We start from the raw sequence: 21,066 nt of genomic DNA, 5'->3' as shown, positions 1-21,066 counted from the left end.
ACCCTTACCAATTCATCGATTTACTCCTTTAATAATCCACAATCATTTATTCAGATATGAAGTCTAGATTTCCTGTGGAAACTTAAACACATTCTTTCTCGTGCTTACAAACTTAATATAAGACCTTTCTAATAGATATTTTCATGGTCATGAGGAAACTACTACTCTTCCTTTTTTAACGTGTAGTTCTTCAGGATAGTATTCTTGGACCTATTTCTTTTCTTTATAACCATCTTTCTCTGGGAATGAAAAAGCCTAGAATTGAAATAGAAATAGGACTTAAAAAGGAATATTTTGTCAAACCATACTTTGCTACTCCTTTGTAAGTGCTATATCAATAATTGTCGTTTCAAAGATCAGAACGAAAACGAAAGTAATGAATTATAAAGACAGTGGAATACTAAAAACTATTAAATTTAGGAATGAGTCACCTCATTGAATTGCAAAGACATTGGAATATTCCGGGCAGTTTACATAATTTTATTTCTATACTTTAGATAAATATATTATTACTTATAACACTTATTTAGTAACAGATATAACAATTTATAATAAGCTTATTTTTTTAATTTATTTTTTTTTCAATGAATAATTTTTTACTAAACACAAGCAGAATTTCATCACGCCCAGTAGGCTGGAGAATTTTATTGATAAATTTGTGACAGTCGTTGCAATAAAATTAAATCTATTAAACATGATTAAAAAATTATTCGAACTTTTTCATTGCAAAAATTAAATTACAAATATTTGTTAACAATGATTTTAAATTTTGGAAATGGTATTCGTTAATAATGTATAACATAACCTAACAAAAATTGTACAACAAAAAAAAAAAATTAAAGCAATTGTTGGAAGAAATTACCGTGCAAAGAAAAAATAATTTAGTTATTAAAAATCATACTTATTTTGTTGTAATTTTTATAAATGTTTATTGTTTAGAAAACACATTCTTTTTTCTAAGCACGAGTAATTAATTCAGAATTTATTTATTTTAAAAGACTAATTTAGACTAAAAAGCTATTTCCGACAATTAATAAAAATGCTTTATTTGATGATACGCTCCTAAATAATACCTAAAAATGTTTATTTGACTCGCCAGAAAAATTCCCCAAAATTTTTATACTGAATAAAATTATGAAATTTTATATAAATTTTCTTAAATAATATCACATAATGAATTGATAATTGCAAATTTGTATTTCATACTAAAACTTTAAATTCATAATAAGATTACAATAGAAACTTCCTCACAAAAAACACAACATATATTTATATAAAAGAAAAAGGAATTAAAGAATAGATAGCCACACAAATTCTTTACAGCAAGCTTCATAACTTTTTAAATATTAAATATAAATTACTCACATTTATAATGTTATTAAACCATTTTAATTAAAATAAAGCTTGTTTACTAATAAAAAGAATTTGTGTAAAATTTTTGCAATTTAATATATAGGTAAGTTTTAAATTTTTAAAAAGAATATTTATTTATTCATTTTTAATTAAATATTCCTTTTAAATTGAAATTTGTTAATAAATAAATAACAAACTATTAATAACATGCAATTTTTATCGCCTAATTACGTAATTTATGCAACTATAATATCAATATTTCTTTACTATTACAGCTAATATGGCATATCTTAAGAAACTGGAAACTGCTGATCGACTGCTGCTCACCAATTTTCGTTTAAACTAGTTGTTGAAGAGCTTCTCCGTTCAGCACCTGGTGCAGCACTTCCGCGCATAGGGTTTCTTTCCCTATTGTTCAGTTCTACAAAACAAATAAACCTCAACGAATAAACAGAATAAATGTAGTAAAAACAAAAACTATCTATAATGCCAATTATCATTTGTTGATCTATCTTCAGAGAATAAATCATCAGGTTAATGTAGAGAATTTTGACTTTTACTAAGTGTACTTTCTGTCACCCTGCATCACCTTATGACTTAAGCTATCTCTATTAAATTCTTATTAACATGGTTGTAAATCAGGATTCGGTCATAGCAAAAGTAAAGGTATGACGGATGAAATTGAGATTGTTCACTATTGCGGATCCAATATCCATATTTCAATAAAAAGAAAATACATTTTTATACAAGAAAATTGAGAAGAACTTCAAAATTTAGAACATGTTTATATATGCTATCACTTAGATCAAGCAAATTGAATTTGAGAGGGAATTACAGTAAATCTTCAAAGAATTTATCTAATTTATTTAAAAGAAGAATTTATTTTGCTTATGCTAGCAGAAATTTCCACTCTTCAGTATTTACCTTGCCCCCAAAATTGTGCAAGTCTCATCCTCTTAAACGAACTCTATCCTAAAAGTTTTTGCACCTGTTTATAAGCAGGTTAACTTATAATTTTCGATAACTTTAATTTGCCCCTTCAAAATACTTGCCATGAGATGTGACCCACATGACCATCTCCGCTACTAATGCCGGAAACTCCTAGGAGGTCCTTTTCTCTGAAGGCCTTCACTCACACACACAAATGTGACTCTTTACCTTCCTTTCTTCCTAAGATCCTTGGAAGACACAATAGATCTTATCATTCGTACAAATTTTTGCTAATTGCCACTCTCTAAACAAATATAATATAATCTAAACATAGGCGAGATAAGTAAATAAAAAATACTAAGGTATCTTGACATCTGGACAGGGCACTTTTACAGAAGAATGAAGAAAAAACAGAAGCGAAAACATCTTGGTAGTAGATGTCCAAAGGGAAGACTAATCCAAGATGAAGGCTGCCCTTGAAGCTTTAAATTTCAAGCAAGCGAATAAAGCACACATATAGAGGTTAAAAATCTAGCTGGAAGAAGGGGCTAGAACGATCCTCGTACCATGGAGTAAGCAAGCCAGCGAACTTGAGAATGGTCAATTAGAAAGTGATCCTCTTAACTAACTAAGTAATTTATTTATTTAAATTATTTAATAAATGTGTTAAAATGCTTTGCGTATTCTACATAAATTAATTTTAATTAAATGTCAGTATACGAAAAAATAGTTTTAATTGCTTACCAGCAATACATATCATAATTTTACGTCTTGGTCCTACCATAGAAATACCGATTTCCTTCAGATCATTTTCAGTTAACGTCCGAAAAGTAGACGTATCTATTTCATGTTTTTTAAATAATTCTGAAACAAAGGAATGCACAAAATTAGAAAGGTATGTGCACTTACTATTAATTTCTTCGGGAATTTTTATTTATTTATTTTTTATTTAAGACGAGCCAACATCTGAGGTTATTGGCTCCGGACAGTGTTCTCTCTATCCATCACCGGACAGTGAGTCGTAAGAAGCTCTGAGAAAGAGAAAATATAATGGCCATCAGCTGTATTTGAACCCGTGATCTCCTATCTCCTCGTTGGAGTCGAATATACGTACTATAACCTTACTCTTTTTTCTGGAATTGTTCCAAGGTTACTTCTAGTTGGTAATTTGAGAAAAAAAAGTAAATATATTTAAGAGAATAACCATGATAATAAAATACAAACAATTTTTTGACTGCCAAAATCTGTATCAATTTTCCCTGAAATATTTCACAAGGTAATTAGCATAATATCAAGTACATATTAGCATAATATGTACTCATATTCCTAAATTCAAACTATTCTTCTAAACTTATACTCAGATCACAGGATAAATCTGAAATGTAATTGTTAAAAGTGATAATATTGATGGAAAAATGTATTATTTTATACTAATAAAATCAAATAAAACATTAAACCTTAGAACGTGAAATAAATTAAACTTGCTAATTTCGGTTATCCTGTTTTCTCGAAGGTGAAATTTAAAAATGTATTCATTTGTTCATTTACATGTATACAGCTAAAAAAAAATCGTCCTTGCAATGATTGCTACAGTGAGTAAATATGTTACCTTTTTTAGTACCTGTAAAGTGAAATTCATTTCCCATTGATTTGCTGGTTGGATGATCATGTTGTCATTCACTTTGCTCAATTATTCCGTAGATTATAGATTGTTAGCTATTTTTAGATTTTTAATTTAAAATTCAAGTTAATATCAATAAAAGGAATACAAACATTAAATACATACGTGAATATTTCTCCAATCCGACTGTGGCGAGTATTGTATAAAGATCTTGTGAATCCAGATTTGTTATTGACGAGAGGGTTGCTTGCGATACAGCTTCCAGATAGTTACTAACTGATGGTTGATCATCTGACACATTCGTACGAGATGATACAATGTCAAAATTATTTTGTGTGGAAGAATAATCATTTTCCACTCCTCCATTGCCCAGCCATTCCTTTAAGGAAAATAAAACCCATTCAAATTTTAATCAGAATAATAAGTGAAATTAGGGAAGGGAAGAAAAAAAGCAACAGGTATAATGGTCAAAAAAAGTATTAATAGTAAGTTGTGAGCAGCTACATTTTTAACTATTAGTGTATTCTTCAAGATTTAGAGTCAACTAATCTATAACACCTCCAAAACTCGCACGCTAAAGCCAGGTACTTCAGAATTATTGCTGAATGCAATCTTGGCACTAGAGAAGGGAACCTCAGCGTTTTCTAGCACATTATCACAAATACACTCTCCTCTAAAAAGACTTACACTATATTTTAAAAGGCAATTTAAAAAATAAACTCATAAACCTTGAAAGCATAGATTATTTTTTTTAGGGCGCAGAGAGTTTGGCTCTGGATGAATTCCAGACACTATTACTTGTATCCTAAATCCACTAAACGGAGTAGACGCACACTCAAATCTCTATTTCCCTATTCAGCTTTTTCCTATAAATACATTTAGAATGTCCATTAAAGACGAATCTCCACCAAATAATTTCGTTTCCTCTTTATAAATAACCATGAATAAATGCGATCTCCTCATGATAATAGAACAGATCTTTTAGATCCCGATTTTGACTGTAGTCAAAGTGAATCTTTGACAGTGCACAAAGATTCACTTGAAAATAATTAAAATAAAGATTTACCTGTACAGCTCTCTTTTCATCAATAATTTTTTGTTCTCTTAAAGCAGCTGTAGGGCTAGATTGACTAAAGCCATAACCAAACCATGATGAATTTGGCACTCGAATTTCTCTGCAACTGACTGGTTTCTGCAATGCTACAAGTACAAAAATTAATAAATAATAGGTAGGGCTATTGTAACTATTGTAACAAAAAAAAAAGTCTCTCAATTGACTTTCACTTATAAAAATTCTCTCAACAAATTGAAATATCTCTTCCAAAGAACGGATGTCCAGGATGCTGGAAGTATTTTGCACAGCAGAAGAGGTAATAAGTACAGATCCTCCGCCGTTACAAATACTCATGTTCTTGTAGTCCAACAAGAAAAAATTGCAAGTTCGAAGACTTATCCGATAGCTATGAGTAAATAGTGATGGAAAGGTTTTAAGGTTTTGGCTTAAATGGAAAAAATTTAAGAGCGAACTAATATCATCAAAAAGCTTTCTATTGAGACAAGTAATATTTTCTCGGAAAAGAAATAAAATTAGCTGTTACTAAGAACCAAATCTAATTCAACTTTTTCCTGAAAACTGAGAAGTTAAATCCAAACAATCGGATAATGTTCGGAAAGTTCTGGGCAAGATTCGAAAAGAAAGAAAAACATCTAGCTATATCATAGAATTAGAAATTCCAGGTAGGTTTATAGAAGTTAAAATAAAATCAAGTAGGAAGAATGGCTAGCGTCACCATTAAAGAACTTGTGAGGACCTTACAAGTCAGAATTAAAGATTTAGTAATGTAGTAAATAGACTCAAACGGTCAGTAATTGAAGAAAATTTGAGAGTAAGAACTTTGAAATCAGTAGGAAAAAGAAAGTCGTATAAATTATTACACGATTTATTTTCATATAGAAAAACCTCTAAAGATTTCATTAAAATTAAGTGTCATAGGAGGAAAGCTGCTTTGGAAAAGCCTATATATTAAGAAATTACTTCATTTCTATGAAAATTGGATAGTTACCTTGATGAGCATGAATCTTTTTCCTCTGGTAATCACCTGGTGTTAGCATTGGTCGATCAAAACCTGGAGCTTTTCGTTCAACTTGATCACTAAAGCGGGAAGTACTGTCTGAAATAGCCATTCCCACAGAGTTGTATATTATATACAAATAAACATTAGTGCACTGAGCTGTTGGGACAGCACGATTAAAGAAACTTTTCATTTTTAACGAAACTGATATATATGGAAAATATAAGTTGTGCAAGAACTAGGTAAAGAAATGCTCTAATTGCACAGACACTAATCTATTAAGTTCTAATCTATTCTATTAAGATCTTTCTAATGTATCAAATTCGAGCTGCAGTCTTAGGTGCATATTCTCATATTTTTAAAAACACATCAATTTCGAATGTAATCTTATTGAAATTTGGCTGATTAGCAACTTTTGTTTAATATAAATAATAATTATATTTAATAGTGGAAACAACAGCTTGTCCGATCTGTAATTATACCTAAGATATTCTTTTTTTTCGCTCCTCAAGCTTTGTAAACTTAAAAAACATACTAAACTGCATTCATCTAATATTAATATAATCTAATATTATAATTTAACTATTTTAAATTTCGATTTTTCGAGCGTATCTACTGCTAAAGCTTTTTTTTAGAGAAAATAGCAGCCTTTAGTAAATGTCGTTATTGTTACTAATTAAGGCACGTTAACAACTAACATCATTCGTCATAAAGGCTTTTTCGATAATAACCAGCTTTCAAACAGTGTTTTTTTGTAACAGACAACATAATCCATTAATGTACATTAGGCTGCAAGGGATTTCTCGGAAGAAAGACAATCTAAAGGCAGGCAGCTGATTTCGAACAATGGATCCCTGCATAGGAGTGTAGTATCCTATGAGATAATCCCTTCCCTTATTCTTTTAGTTATATTAATCATGTGCACATATCCTAAATAATTTATTTCGTTAAAGAAATCAATTACCTATTTTGGCCGGTTCAGGAACATTGTGAGGAACTGGAGACACAGTTCGAGGACTAACACAAGGGCTTGATACGCTGCTAGTATTACTTGAGGAGTACACTAATTAAGCAGAAAGTATTTTTATGGAAACTTGATTAAAAAAGTGTTTTTACAGTACAATAAAAAAATAAGAAAATCAAATTGATTTAACAGGCAAATTGTTGTTCTTTAAAAAAAAATAGCTTTTGTTCTACCTTGGCATACATATATTTATGGACAATAAAATTTTCTAAAGCAAATAGTATCTGACTGAGTTGTCGTATTTATTTTATTTGAGTCATGTGTACACGCAACTGATCAGTTTGAATAGTTAAATAATATCTGTCATTTAGTAATTAAGAAATAAATTTTTAAAAAATATGGGCTACCTACCAAAGCAAAACATTTCCCTAAAATAATCATTTGTTATTAGTATATACCGCTATTGATGTTCTTTTGATTTGAGACTGTTACAGTTTTGCGAACATATTATATTTTAAGATACTTTTTTCTAAGACAGGACAGGATAAATACTGCAGAATAAAATTATCAAAACACTTGCAAAAATTCATTTTTGTATTATTTATCCGAACCTCTCAACTAAAAAGAGAAAGTAAAAATTATTAACTGTAAGTGTTCTTACAATTACCCAAAAAAGTAATTTATTAGTAATCTAGATCAGAAGGTTTTGCTTAATCGCAACTAATTCTGGTCAAATCAACTTCTCTTTATGAGATTTATAAGTGTCTAGTGGAATTTAATAATTTTATATGAATTCGTAAAGGTAACTTCTTCATATTCAGGTTTTCATTACCTGGAAGTTCGGGTAAAGACAACGAACTATACGAGAAATGGCCTAAATGATCTAGATGATGACGCTGTTGTTGTAAGTGTTGGTGTAAACGATGGTGAGTTGGCTGCGATAATGAAGTGAGAACTGGCACATGTTGTGCAGCCATCATTAAATGAGGTAATGAAGGCCAAACATTTTCTCCTGGAGAAGTTTGCTGAACAATAGGTCCAAGCATCAATGGAGAAGATGGTAGTTCTGGATATACTGGAAAATTCCCTAAATAATAATAATAATAGTAATAATTACAACATTCATTTTTTCTTTGAACACTTAGTTTCATAAGCATCTAAAGAGTATAAAAAAATGAAAAAGAATTAATTTTCAAAAATATATCGATATGAAAAAAGAATTACAAACATATTGTCTTAAACAATGGTCCTGCGTTCGGTATGAAGTAGGTCGATGGAATTTCAACTTTCAAAGGTGGATCGTTAGGAGCGATCAATTTTCTTCTAGCTTCGTAAATGCTACCTAAATAAAAAATTATTAAGTAGTTTTAGTACAAAATTTATTGGCCTCGCCAAATGTACTAAAGCATTACCAAAAATATACTTACTAACGTTTCTTTCAATTCCCTTTATTATAAAGGAAAATACGTTTTGTTTTGGTTTATGTCGTACTGTAATTAGGACATCTAGTTTTGTCATTAAATCTGACACTTGAACAGAATTGATTGCTACAGAATTTTCAGGTACATCAAACATTAATACAATTGGTAATGAGCCCTAAAACAAATACTCTCAGACAGTTACTAATAAATTCCTTATCTTCTGAGAAAGGGGATGGTCAAATCTTCAACGGTTCCTGAGTCCCTTCTTGTATTCAGACATAAAATGATGAAATTGAATTACATAAGAAGTATAAATTTGAAGTGTATCCAGAAAAAAAAAAATTGTAAGACAATTAGTCAAGGTTATGTGTTATTATTAGAAACTTGCTTTCCTATATATATTTAAATTTAAGGCGCGTCAACATCTGTTAATTTTCTAAAGTATGCTGTCCAAGGCTTTGTGGCCATTCGAACGATTATAGGTTTCTTGACGGGCCACTATAGACTGTAAACACAAGCTTCAATTGCGCCTGCCATCGGCTAGCCTTTGGCTTTCACAGAACAAAAAACGGCACTACACGTTTTTTTGCCACCTTAATACTAAATACCATTTGAAAAAGAGTTAAAAGAAGAGCTGTACAAGCATACATTTAAGATTGCTACTGTAAGTGGGCAACTTAATGAAATATCTCAAACTAGTGTATTAAATGTAAATATCAATACTTACAATTAGCTGTTGACGTGCCTTGTATACGTTATGTATAGAACCAGTAATCGTCACGTTACTTTTCTTCAACGATGGTATGTTTGGGTCACTTGGATCGAGAAATATAATTTGAGTCGAAGTATTTTGCATGATAGTTTTTAAATTTTCATTATTTTTGCCTAATACAATGCTATGATGTTGGGGTGATATTTCTACCATCATATGTACCAAAACTTGATCCTATTCAATAAAGTTATTTCAGAAAATGTACAAATAAATCACAAGCACAAATAACCAAACATATTGCAAAACTTACAGTTAAAGCTGTGCACATCTGATTGATAAGTAGTTGTGTTGCGTCTTTGACTCTAGCAACTTCCCATTCACTACCTTTTACTACCACCAACGTCGAGTTTAATTTCTGTCTAGTGCGAAACATTACTTGTACATTATATTTTTCTTGCAGTGATTTAATATAGGCAGAATAACAATCAGAAGCCAACGACAATGCACCAAGTATAGGTAATTCAAAACAGAAGATCAACGGAGTTAATTCCTGTATGGATTAGTTCATAAATGTTAAAAAACATTTAACAATTTTGGTTTATCAAGAACAGAAGCTTTTCACATTCATAAACTTAAAACAAACAAACAAAAATCAAAATGTACCCTAACTCTAGCCCTTGCTTTTTCAACACCCCAAACTTCGCCAGCGATAGAAACTTGATTGCTTTTCTCAGTTGGATTATTACGATTGGAATCTGGAAAATGTATATGACAACCAGTATCTTCCATTACTTTTTTAATTGTCAAACCACCTTTGCCGATTATATGAGAATGGTCTGTGTAGCTCACGTCGATCTTCATATTCACTCGATTACTCTACGGAAAAATATGAAAACATTTTTAACCAAAGTGCGAAATTAAATCTTGTGGCATTTGACCATTATATAAATGAACATCACCTTGGTATCAAGTGCTGCTACTATCCTTTCGCGAGCTGCTTTTACATCTTCCGCTCTTCCTATAACTCTTATGTGAGGATCTACAAAACATATTATAATTAAAAGGCAAGCAAGATGAAGTATTTCATTCTAAAATAACAATAAAATGAAAATACCTTTCTTTGACTTTGCACCAAGTTTGAGTCGGGAAGGCCATGCAATGTGCGTTTTGGTCTCTTGCATAATCTTGTTTAAAACAAGAAAAAAAAATTAATAATATTGTTAAATAAAAATAGAATAGGAGAATGAGTAGCTGATCGAATTCACAGAATAGCAAACATGTGAGATTATATCTGTGAAAACCAGCAATTTTATGGTGATATGGTTTCGGGAGCGTTCATCTGCCTTCATGATGTCTCAATAAATTAACTATCACAACGTAAAGTATGTGCTCAAAATGTTCATCCTAATTTTAAATTACATTCAAAAGGATGTTAGGAAACAAAAAGAAGTTGATATTTAAACCGTTTAAATGGACAGTTAATTGTTGTCTATCAAAAATTATATTATTAAATTTCTAGTGGGGGATTAAAATAATTAGTTTTTGCCCATAATGATATCAGAGAAAATATTATAATCATGACAAAATTTTAAAAATTAACAATGAGAAATTATGTTTCGGTAAGTATTTTAAAAGATTTTGACATGTAGTGTATCATCAAATGCACGCTTCATGCTCACTTTTTCCCAATATTAATGCAATTTGACCATCAATTAACTACATTTAATTTTTGTTTTTGTTTATTTATTATTATTACTTTTCCATAGTTAAACCAAAAGCACTAATTATTTATTACAGGGTGCTTGAAGTTTTAACCCGAAATCTTGCCTTCCCCAAGCAAGCTATGACGGATAAATTCAAGATATTTAACAGCATTTGTTGGTATGTCAACTCTTATAAAAGTCTCCCTTATACTATTGGTAGTTAATTTGACATTAATTTGATCCTAGAACTAGAATTTTATTTCATACTCTTGTAAGGGATGATGTCTTGCCTTTCGCAGAAGTTTATTTTTTCCTCCTATTTCATAACTTTTGATTTCTGATTAACCTGCCATCCAGTAAAATTATACTGCTTCTTTTTCTTTTCTTTTATTTATTATTCTCTAATTAAAAAAAATATTAATGAATTTTGTTCGCAAATAGATTTTACAAAGAATTATTAATATTATTATTAAATTACTAACTATCCTAATGCCCTAAGAAATGTAATTACTACAAACAATCTTACAAATATTAATTAAATAATTAGGTATGACTTACAGTGTCGAAATATTCAGATGCGGCTTCTGGTGCATTTCCTAAAAAAATAAAAATATATAGGATTTCATACAAATAAAATATTTTTAAGTTTATTATCTTCAGTTTTCCAAACCTCAAAAACAGAATATTTCTCACTATGAAGATTGTATTGAAAAATTATTATTATTTTTTTTTAAGAGGGCAATCAAATAATAATCTTACCAAAAATTAAATGTTCCAATCTTCTTCGATCAACTCTAAATCTTTCTTGTGTTAAAGAATCTACTGAACTAAGGCCTAAAGAAATAGCAAAATCTTGTAAATCTTCACGCGAACTACCTAAGGAGCTTTCACGACCAGTTGTGCAGTCAGAGTTAGTTTCAGAGGCGCTCATCTTAGTAATAATTGGAACAAAAAAATTAAAAAAAAAAAATACTCTGAACTGCTTTAACTTAATAAGTTACTTTTCTTTAACTTTTACGGCCTCCAAAACACTTTTTTAGTTTTCGGTCTAAGGATGTAGAGTAACACGCAACATGATTTTATTCAACAACTGAGGAGTTAAAAGCTTTTAATGTGTAACTTTGTATCTAATATTGACATGAACTTAGTACTTTTTAAACCTTCAATTGCAATAACATCTCTACGGTACAAAAGCATGGTTTTAAGGGTATTACATTGCTAAAAATTTCTGTTAATAACCAGATTAAATGAAAAAGTTAATTTACTTTTTTTTCGTTTCTCTTTCAATCAAGTAGTTAAAATATAAGAAAACTATTTCCTTCGCTCAACTTAAATGAACTTTTTTTTTTTTTTTTTTTTTAATGTTTAAGGCGCTTCAACAACTAAGGTTATTGGCGCCCGGAGCTTGTTTCAGTGCACTGCCGGCCTCCGGACAGTGTTCTCTCGTTACAGACAACACTGTCCATCACCGGACAGTGAGCTGTAAGAAGCTCCTAGGAAGAGAAAATCTAAGGGTCAGCAGCTGGATTCGAACCCGGTAAATGAACTTATTATTATTATTATTGTATCTTAACTCACAATAATACAAGGTAATGCTCATTGTATGTAATGCATTTTTTTTTTAACCCTTCCAATAAATTTCTTACGACTGTCGCAATTGAAGTAGCTGCATTTCTCGTGTTTCAGAAAATGGCTGAGAGTTTTCTATAAAATAAATAAATACAGATTAATACAAAATCCAATTAAAACTTCTTTTTTTTTTTTAATATTCTAGTGAAATTACTTTTTTGTTTTTAGTCAAAAGAAAATATTTACCAATTTTCTACATAAGCAATAGTGAACAGTTTCAATGACTTCAACTGCACACAATATTCACAACTAATCATTTTTATCTATGTTCGGAAAGTGGTTCGTCGGTTTTGAAATTAATTTCCTCTTGAATGTTTCACACGCACCGCGCAATCTAACTATATACGATATTAATTTAATGGTTTTATAATCATTCTCTAGGAAACTAGAAGCAATTTATGAAGTTGGATGAAAATACAAAACCTAAAAAAAAAAAAAAAAAAAAACTAGCTTAAAGATTCTTAGAGTATTAAAAAAAATCCTAAACTACTTAGTTTAAATTAGGAGGGAAATAACTTAAATACATTCGTCAATGGTTGACAAAGTGCTAGAGATAATAGGAAAGAAACATGATTAGGTACATATTTTAAGCTATTTTTAAAAATTAGTTGCTATATCATTTAAATATAAATGTTTACTCTTCACATTTAAAAAATAATTGAGGAAGAGCAATAGTTTTCAAGCATATCATTCATTACGTGGGGAGATGTTCTTAAAAATAAATTTGTTTAGTAATAAGTTAATATAAATTTTGCTTACTTAATTTTTTAAATTCATTTTTCCAAAGTCTTAGCTTCTTTTTTCGGTAAACTAGACATAAAGTATGAACAAAAGTCAAACCAATTATTGATGTTCTTTGAATCCATCTTAACTGGGCCATTTCTACAATTAAATATCAAATGCAGCAAATCACTTGTGCACTTATAAAAGACAAAAACAAATAAAAGAGTTGATGACATAAATCGATTTGATGACAGATATCAATGACTTTTTTTCAGTCTTCTTCGACAAATATACCATTATTTCCCTTGAAGTATCAGGGGTTCGATTAATTTGCAAATAAATAAACGACTAGCTTTAAAAGTGGTACGACGTTCTAGAGAGGTTGCTTACACTATAACCATCAATTAAATTAACCTCCCAAGTTTCCAACATAAGGGACTATGACAACTAGTAAACGTAACCTTCGGTTGAGCTCCTACTTGTTTCTTATTTACTGATAGAAATCTCAATTTTTTTGACAACTGCTTGACATGTGAAAAGAATTGCTTGGTTGGACTCACACATCAGCCTTATCACTGACGACTTTTTTTAATTCTTTTGTTTTTTTAGAGATTTTAAAAATTATGTGAATAATATTAATGAAAATGGGTCTTGGAAATTCTTCATACAAAATTTGTACATTTTTTTAAATAATATTATGACTGCATGAACAACTTAAAAATATTTTTGAAAACCTGATGAAAACGAAAATTCAACTTTCTCTTACCACAATTCTCGCAACTAAGTATTTGTTCTAAAAACGAAATATAATGAAAGGTGGCAGTGAATTGCCCCCCCCATCCTAGATTAATTTATGATCAAAAAATGAAACCTATTCTTCGGCAAGTGGCGAGAACATGAAGCTGTCCTGAATAGGCGCTTGTTATTGGCTGGTATTCTCCAACTCGGGATTTTGTTTTGACTTGCTTTTCTTATAAATATTATTCGTGCACAAAATTAAAGATATGGCACTCCTGGTCTGCCGATTAGCAAAAGTTGGAATTTTGGTTTCACAAAATTCTCAATTGTATTACTATCTCCCAAGAACTAGCCTAAAATTAATTTTCTAGCCAAATGTTTCAATACAACTTTTACATTTACAAACATGCAAGTTGAAAAAGCTGCTTTTCAGAAACCTGACGTGGGAGTAGGTAGGAATCCGCAGGCCGTAGATTGGCGTACGATTTGACTATTTCTTACTTTATTTCGCACTTCCAAAAGTTTCCATATTAAAAAAGGATTAAAGCAGGGCTGCTGTCTCTCTCTCTCTTCTTCTATTTAATCTTGATATAGAGCAGGTCCTAAATGTTTGCAAAAAGTCGTGCTTACGTAGTTTGGCACTGGGTACAATTGGTTTCGCCTATGCTTAGTCAATGTAGCTAAATATGTATTTCACTGATACATGCGTAGGAACTTTGGAAAGGATAATGTTAAATCCCTTGGAATATTTTAAATAATAATTTAATTTGAAAATAAATTAATAAACGTAAGATCTCAGTTACCTTTCGTTAATCTTGTATTTCCATAGAGGATGAATGAAATAGAACTGTCCTCTTTAATAAATGATTATTTCAATGGATACGATAAATGAGATCACTTTTGGCTTAGTAATAAAGAATAAAGGATGTAATACAAATCAAGTTTTATAAAAGTTTTTTTTTTTTTTTTTTACATCACAAAATTACATTTGTTAGCGTGTCGATATAGACACCTGCCACACTCTTATCATATTGTCAGTATACCCAGCGAAGAGAGTTTGTCCATCAGTTGACCACGCTAAAGACAAACATTGAGGTGGTTCGGCCTTCGGAACTTGCGACTGAACTATTTCAGGCTTCAATTCTTCCACCATATCTTTGCTTTCTAAGTCCTGAGTATTAAAAAAAAAAAAAGTTATTTTAGTTTTCATAATTAAAATATTCTTAAAACCAAATCACTTGCAAACATTTACATGATTTTTATCTTACAGCAATTTTTAAGAAATTAAAATTATTTAATTATTATGAGGTCGCACTTTACACCTAAATCATACTGTAAAGGGAAGCTGAACCCCGTCTTCCACTAGAACTGCTTTAAGGGTTTTTCTTTAAAAAAAAAAAAATTAAATAAAAATTATAAAACTACAAGCCGAAATTAGGCGCTACGGGAGTCTAGTAGTTAGAGGCCGCGGTTCGCAAGGATACGATATATTAAAACTGCCCGGCAGGACAGTTGTTTAAAGTTGATCGTCAAAAGCGGCATTTTTAGAAATTGTAGATCTGGGTTCGATTTCCGCTCTAGGTCTCTTGGACACCCGAACCAAGTATCTCTTGGCATTTAAACCAAATATCAATATGAACTTTCTGTGATTATTCGTTTTGTGATTTACGCTGAGATTAGCCATACGCAATAAAGAGAGAGAATTTTAAAAGTCATGTTCACAGTTAAATCTCAAAACGAATTTAGCTTAAATAAATTGGAAATACAAAATATAATTAAAAAAGCCCCAAACTGAAGAAAAAATTATGAGAAATATTATTGCAATTGGAATCTGGTGGAAAGATCATATAATATTCTATCAGTCCCATATCCGCAATGAATCACAGAAATTTCATTATCAGTTATGGCTTTCATCATATAGAATTTGTGAAACAAAAGACCGCAAAAGTAAAAATAAATGCGAAGAAATGGATGCATAATATACTGTACATACAGTAAAATATCACATATAATGGAATGGAATGGAGTTCATCAATTCATAATCCATCAGCTTTAGTTCAAATATCTCCATATTACTTAATAGGTAAATGAATCATGGCTATAAGCGCGTGAGGCTTACACCCAGATGCGGAGAGGGGAAGATGACGTAAACGTCATTTAAATCTATATGTGCCCGAGGGGGGATAAATACAAAGAAAATATTTAGTAATGAAAATGGTCAAGAAAACACTTACCTTTGAAGTACCGGAAGCGAGTGCACACAGCATCCGCCAGGACACGGAGGATCTCTAAATAAGCGATAGAAGGGAATAAGAACTATTAAGGAGCTTAGGTAAACAATTGTGTAAAGATGTGTGTGTGTGTAATGTGTAGCTGAGCTCCTAGAAGAAATATTTGGGTTTAGACCCAAAGAGGCGTATCAGAATTGGATATGGGGTGAAGCGGAAGAGTGAAGGGTAATAGGGCACTAGATGCAGATGAGGCAGGGGTAATAATAGTACAACCAATGCACTAGATGCAGATGAAGCGAAGTGCTAGATATCAGCGGAAGTGTCTCGAAGCTGGTTGCGATGCGGTAAGAAGTACACCAGGGGAAGGTTCGATACCGTGGGAACGGAGAAATAAATATACAAGTCGAAGGAAAAAAGGAGATAATTGGCGGCAACAACAAAGGAAGGAAGTAACGCGAGATAACGCATATTGCGAGAAAAGACCCTGTGCGAGAAGGACGGAAAGCACAAAGGAGAGAGAGGGAAAGCGTCAAAGGGCACACGCCTTAACAATGGCAATTCCATAGCTAGTTTTGGATCTGTTACAGCAATCGCTACATCGAAAGCGATTTTTTGCATAATTCATGAGAAGCATTCATTCTAACCCGCAGTTGTAATGGAACACGTATTATAAACAGCAAACTTCCTTCAGAAGTCATTTGAATTCATAAACTTATTATGGCGTGGAAAAAAATAATTACAAAAACTGATTCATTTAATTCATTGCAACAATTTTTCGTTATTAAATAAGATTCTAAAAAGCAAAAGCTAAACATTTTTTGAGGTAATAAAAAGTATTTCATGTTCTATCAGCCCCATATCCGCAACGAATCATAACAATTTCATTGTCAGTTATGGCTATCATCATGTAGAATTCGTGTATTTAATATTAGAAGCTTAAAGTAAAAAAACAACAAATACAATGGTAAAGTAAAGAGCACTTCATATTGTATTACACTCGTACCTATATATATATATCCACGTTGAAACATGACAATTTCTTTTTGTCTGTTATGGTTATCATGCAAAGTTCTTGTCAATAACAAAGGATTTTGAAAACAACAAGTGCAGAGAAAAAAAATGAATGTGAAATTAACATAAGACCATAAAACATTACAGTGTGAACACACAAAGAGTTTCATTTATGTATTCCATAATTAAATTTTCTATAAAAATAAGGATTAAATTAAGGTCGATCACCTTAATCGATTTTTTGGAAATCTTTCTAAAAGCTAATAATAATAAAACTATTTTGGAAAGTGACCTTATCATTTAAAAATCAATTTTGATTGACTTAAATACAATGGAAATAAACCATCTGAAAAAAGTTTCCAAAGGCCTAATTAATAAATTCTAATAAATAATAAATAGTCAGAGATACAGATATAGAAGTGGAAAATTCTATAGACATAATAATTTTACTAGGAACAACTGTAAGAGCTACAGATATGCCAATTACCAACAACCAGTTTCCACTATACTACTATCACGTTAATTTTGGTTTCAATTATTTAAATAATATTTAAGTCTGATCTATTCCAGGATAAACTCTGCTAAAATGAACTGTTCATATGCAGACAAGACAGAAGATACAACTTAATAATAACGTTGTAAAAATATTATATTGTCAATAAGCTCTGCAGATGACCTGGTCTCTAGGTCGGCTTCGAAAATAATAAAAAAAATGACTGAAATTGTAATTATTTTTTCTTCCATGTGTGCTCTATATCTTTTTTAAAAATTTTTAGTTTAATTTAAATAATTTTTCATTGTAACGAAATTCTGATAGATTTTAAAAAGTTATAATGAACACTCCTGGAATAAAATAGCAAGTTTGATTCTATGAATGAGCGTTAATCAGACCCATATCCGAAACCATCATGTTCAATTCAAGAGAGAGTACTGAATCATCATTTTAACGCTAGGAACATTCAACATTTTTAATAAGATTCCTTTCTTATTTAGAAGGGATTATACATCAGATAACATCAACGTATTTGTATACTATTAAACAGGCATTTCCGTTTTTACAAGTGATTAGAAAATCTAATCCATAAGAAACAAAGACTTGTAACAAATCCAAGAGCATTTTTTATATTAAATAAATTTAATACTTACCCAAATCTTAATTGATGGACCAAAAGCAGCACACAACCAATATCTATTTGGACTGAAGCAAAGAGCGGTGATAATGTCATTATGATCCAAAGTATGCAAATGTTTGCCATCATTCAAATCCCACAACATGGCTTTGCAGTCCTTAAAAATAAACATTATTTAATAAAGAAATGTAATTCTGATAATAAACTTTATTGAATAATAAAAATAAAATACTTTTCCACCGGAAGCACAAAGAGAACCATCCGGTGATACAGTAACTGTATTCAAGTAAGCTGTGTGTCCATTGTGGTTAATTTTCAACTTACAATTCGTCAAATTCCACACCTAGTGTAAAAAATAAGAAATATATTTTTAAAAAAGTAAACAATAGAATATAATTTTTTTTTAAATTCTCAAAATTATATTTATACCTTTACTACTTTATCCCATCCACAAGAAACTATAATTGGATTAGCATGATTGGGTGAAAACCTTACACAAGATACCCAATCACTATGAACATCATCCTGTAAATTGACCAAAAAATTGTTAATGGCAAGTCATTTATAGGTTGAAAATGTGGTTTGTACCACCCATGCTTTTTTTTTTCTGAACAGTTTTGGATTTTCATCACATTAAAGAATTTGACTTCCACTTGAAAAGCTGTCTTACTACAATTTCTGTGTAAGAAAGTTTGCATAGAAAAATAAAAAATGAAGTAACAAAAATTAGTGTGTAAAAAAAGTACTTAACATTACTTTTTTAAAAAACAAGTACTGCCTGGACTTTGAGAATCATGAAGATGGGCATTGTTTTAAAAGTGGAAAGGTAAATTTTAATTAGAAACAGTTATTTATATTTATAACAGTACATTTATACTAAGGAGGAAAAATTGTTAAATACATTTATTGCATATTAATAAATAATGCGTAAACAAATAAATTTAAGAAGAAAACCTCTTATTAGTGAAGTACATGCATTTAGAGTACTTCTTTTAAAATTTAAATTGTATACGCATTTGTTCATTTCTAGCCCTTAAAATAAATATTTAATAATACTAATTCGTTGCACACTAACTAAATAATTCATTTTTAAGCTTTACTCAATTTTTTTTTAATTTGTTTTAAAATATTTTTTAATAATTCTAGTATCATACATATACTCTATTCTTCCAACCCTTACTTCAGCAAAAGAGGTGTGGCAGAAGCTTTATAACTCAAATTATCACTTAACAAAATAACAACCAATAACTGATCCCGTTGAAAAATAAAAACGTGGACTGGAGGATTAACTGACAGATACATATTTCCACTTCTAATATTAAAATTTATTATATGTTCTGAATTAGAACTCTTGCAACTTAATTGTTTTACAGCAAAGTCTCTAGTCAGAAAACCTCCAAATGGTGGTTTTCTGAGAAAACGTTTTTAATAATAACACAAGAAGTAAATGAGAGCAAAAAAAGAAACTATTGTGTAACATTTTGTAGGGTACCTGTATAGTGTATTTACATTCTGCCAATGTATTCCAAAGCTTGATGGTTTTGTCCCTACTACCTGAGACAATCTGTCTGTTATCAACTGAAAATGCCACGCTTAATACATCCTACAAAGATAAAAAAAAATCACAAGTAACAAGGAGAAAATGGATTTTGAATTAAATATATATAGAGCCTATAGAGTAATTGTCTGAGACGTCACCATACTTTAGTATGATCTTCAAATCTTCTTGTTGTTCTACCAGCTGCTAAATCCCATAACCGCAAAGTTTTGTCCCAGGAACCTGATAGAGCGTAATTACCATCGGATGAAAGTACGACATCACTTACAAAATGAGAATGGCCGTGCAACCTCTTCTGAGGTACACCATAGTTCGAATCATCTCTACTTAGTTTCCATACAATCAAAGTCTTATCTGGAACAAAAGTACAGATATTTAAAAAACGAATACAGTATTTTGAAGTAAAGTTATGTTCAATTGCCCACTAGTGTGACTGATGTACAATGTTAGGAATTTAAAAAAAAAAAAACTAAATAAAAATCATATTTTACCTATCACCTATAAAAAAAACAGCAAGAAACCATACTAAATACAATCTTAACCATTAAAAAAAAAAGGAGCTTACCACCTCATATGGACGGTTCTCAGGTATTTTGACTTTCAAAACAAAATAGACCTTTTGTTTGTTTTACACCACACTAACCTTACTTTCATAGTTAATTAACTTTTATAAAGGGAATCCGAGGGTGAAATTGTACTTTTTTGATTAAATAACATTAAATATAAACATAAAAATCTCACCTCAGTAAGGTTATATACAGTTCTATGGCCAAAATACGAAATAGGAACACATAAATTACCAGTTTCAAAAAAACAGTTAATCAAAAACTCAAAAAAGAATTAATGGAAAAACTACAATGCTTGAAAAAGTAAAGCATTATTAAGTCATTTTGTGTTTACCTCTTGAACATGATAGAATCATGTTCGGATATTTCGGATTCGTAGCAATTTGTGTGACCCATCCATTATGGCCACGAAGAGTTCCCCGTAGTTGCAGAGTCTCAGACATTTATAAAGTCTATTTTATACACTTATACGAACCAAGATTACACAGATAACTATGGCCTAATATAAGGCCATACACATTACACGTTGCGCCCTGAAAAGAAGGATACAAGATGGCAGTAGCGTTTTATTTCAATTTCCAGCCACCGCAGCGACACGTTCAACTACAAATGCCTTAAACACTACAAATAATTACCTGCTATTTATACAAATAAAATTAAGAGCTTTGTAAATTAGTTAAAAACAATTATTTAGACATTAATAT

The 21,066-nt window shown here is 30.5% G+C and overlaps 2 protein-coding genes across 4 annotated transcripts; both read right to left on the bottom strand.

The window, feature by feature from the left end:
- Positions 1-457: 457 nt before the first annotated feature.
- BicC (protein bicaudal C) lies at positions 458-13,536 on the bottom strand. 2 transcript variants are annotated; one of them, XM_074137457.1, is made up of 18 exons: positions 13,165-13,536; positions 12,592-12,828; positions 12,355-12,480; positions 11,335-11,372; positions 10,188-10,257; positions 10,033-10,112; positions 9,737-9,949; positions 9,384-9,623; positions 9,089-9,307; positions 8,368-8,536; positions 8,169-8,282; positions 7,773-8,027; positions 6,941-7,039; positions 5,968-6,075; positions 4,971-5,104; positions 4,070-4,283; positions 3,028-3,147; positions 458-1,774 (listed from the first exon to the last, which is right to left on the bottom strand). In XM_074137457.1, exons 5-18 carry the CDS (start codon positions 10,252-10,254, stop codon positions 1,677-1,679), a joined length of 2,130 nt encoding a protein of 709 aa, XP_073993558.1. In that variant the 5' UTR covers positions 10,255-10,257; positions 11,335-11,372; positions 12,355-12,480; positions 12,592-12,828; positions 13,165-13,536; the 3' UTR covers positions 458-1,676. The 2 variants fall into 2 exon arrangements, with proteins under 2 accessions (XP_073993558.1, XP_073993557.1); XM_074137456.1 differs by lacking the exons at positions 12,355-12,480; positions 12,592-12,828; positions 13,165-13,536 and adding an exon at positions 11,536-11,904.
- A 1,267-nt stretch (positions 13,537-14,803) lies between these two features.
- Rack1 (Receptor of activated protein kinase C 1) lies at positions 14,804-20,942 on the bottom strand. 2 transcript variants are annotated; one of them, XM_074137471.1, is made up of 8 exons: positions 20,697-20,942; positions 19,942-20,150; positions 19,731-19,841; positions 18,668-18,763; positions 18,471-18,581; positions 18,255-18,395; positions 16,101-16,154; positions 14,804-15,037 (listed from the first exon to the last, which is right to left on the bottom strand). In XM_074137471.1, the coding sequence occupies exons 1-8, from the start codon at positions 20,803-20,805 to the stop codon at positions 14,858-14,860; spliced, it is 1,011 nt and encodes a 336-aa protein (XP_073993572.1). In that variant the 5' UTR covers positions 20,806-20,942; the 3' UTR covers positions 14,804-14,857. The 2 variants fall into 2 exon arrangements, with proteins under 2 accessions (XP_073993572.1, XP_073993574.1); XM_074137473.1 differs by lacking the exon at positions 16,101-16,154 and having other exon boundaries at positions 20,697-20,941.
- Between the last annotated feature and the right edge of the window lie 124 nt (positions 20,943-21,066).

Source organism: Rhodnius prolixus, unplaced genomic scaffold (assembly GCF_049639745.1).
Source record: "Rhodnius prolixus isolate KJV_2025 unplaced genomic scaffold, Rpr scaffold_5, whole genome shotgun sequence".
Lineage (NCBI taxonomy): Eukaryota > Metazoa > Arthropoda > Insecta > Hemiptera > Reduviidae > Rhodnius > Rhodnius prolixus.
The sequence above is the reverse complement of the archived record's forward strand: the minus strand, read 5'-3'. Positions and strand labels throughout refer to the sequence as shown.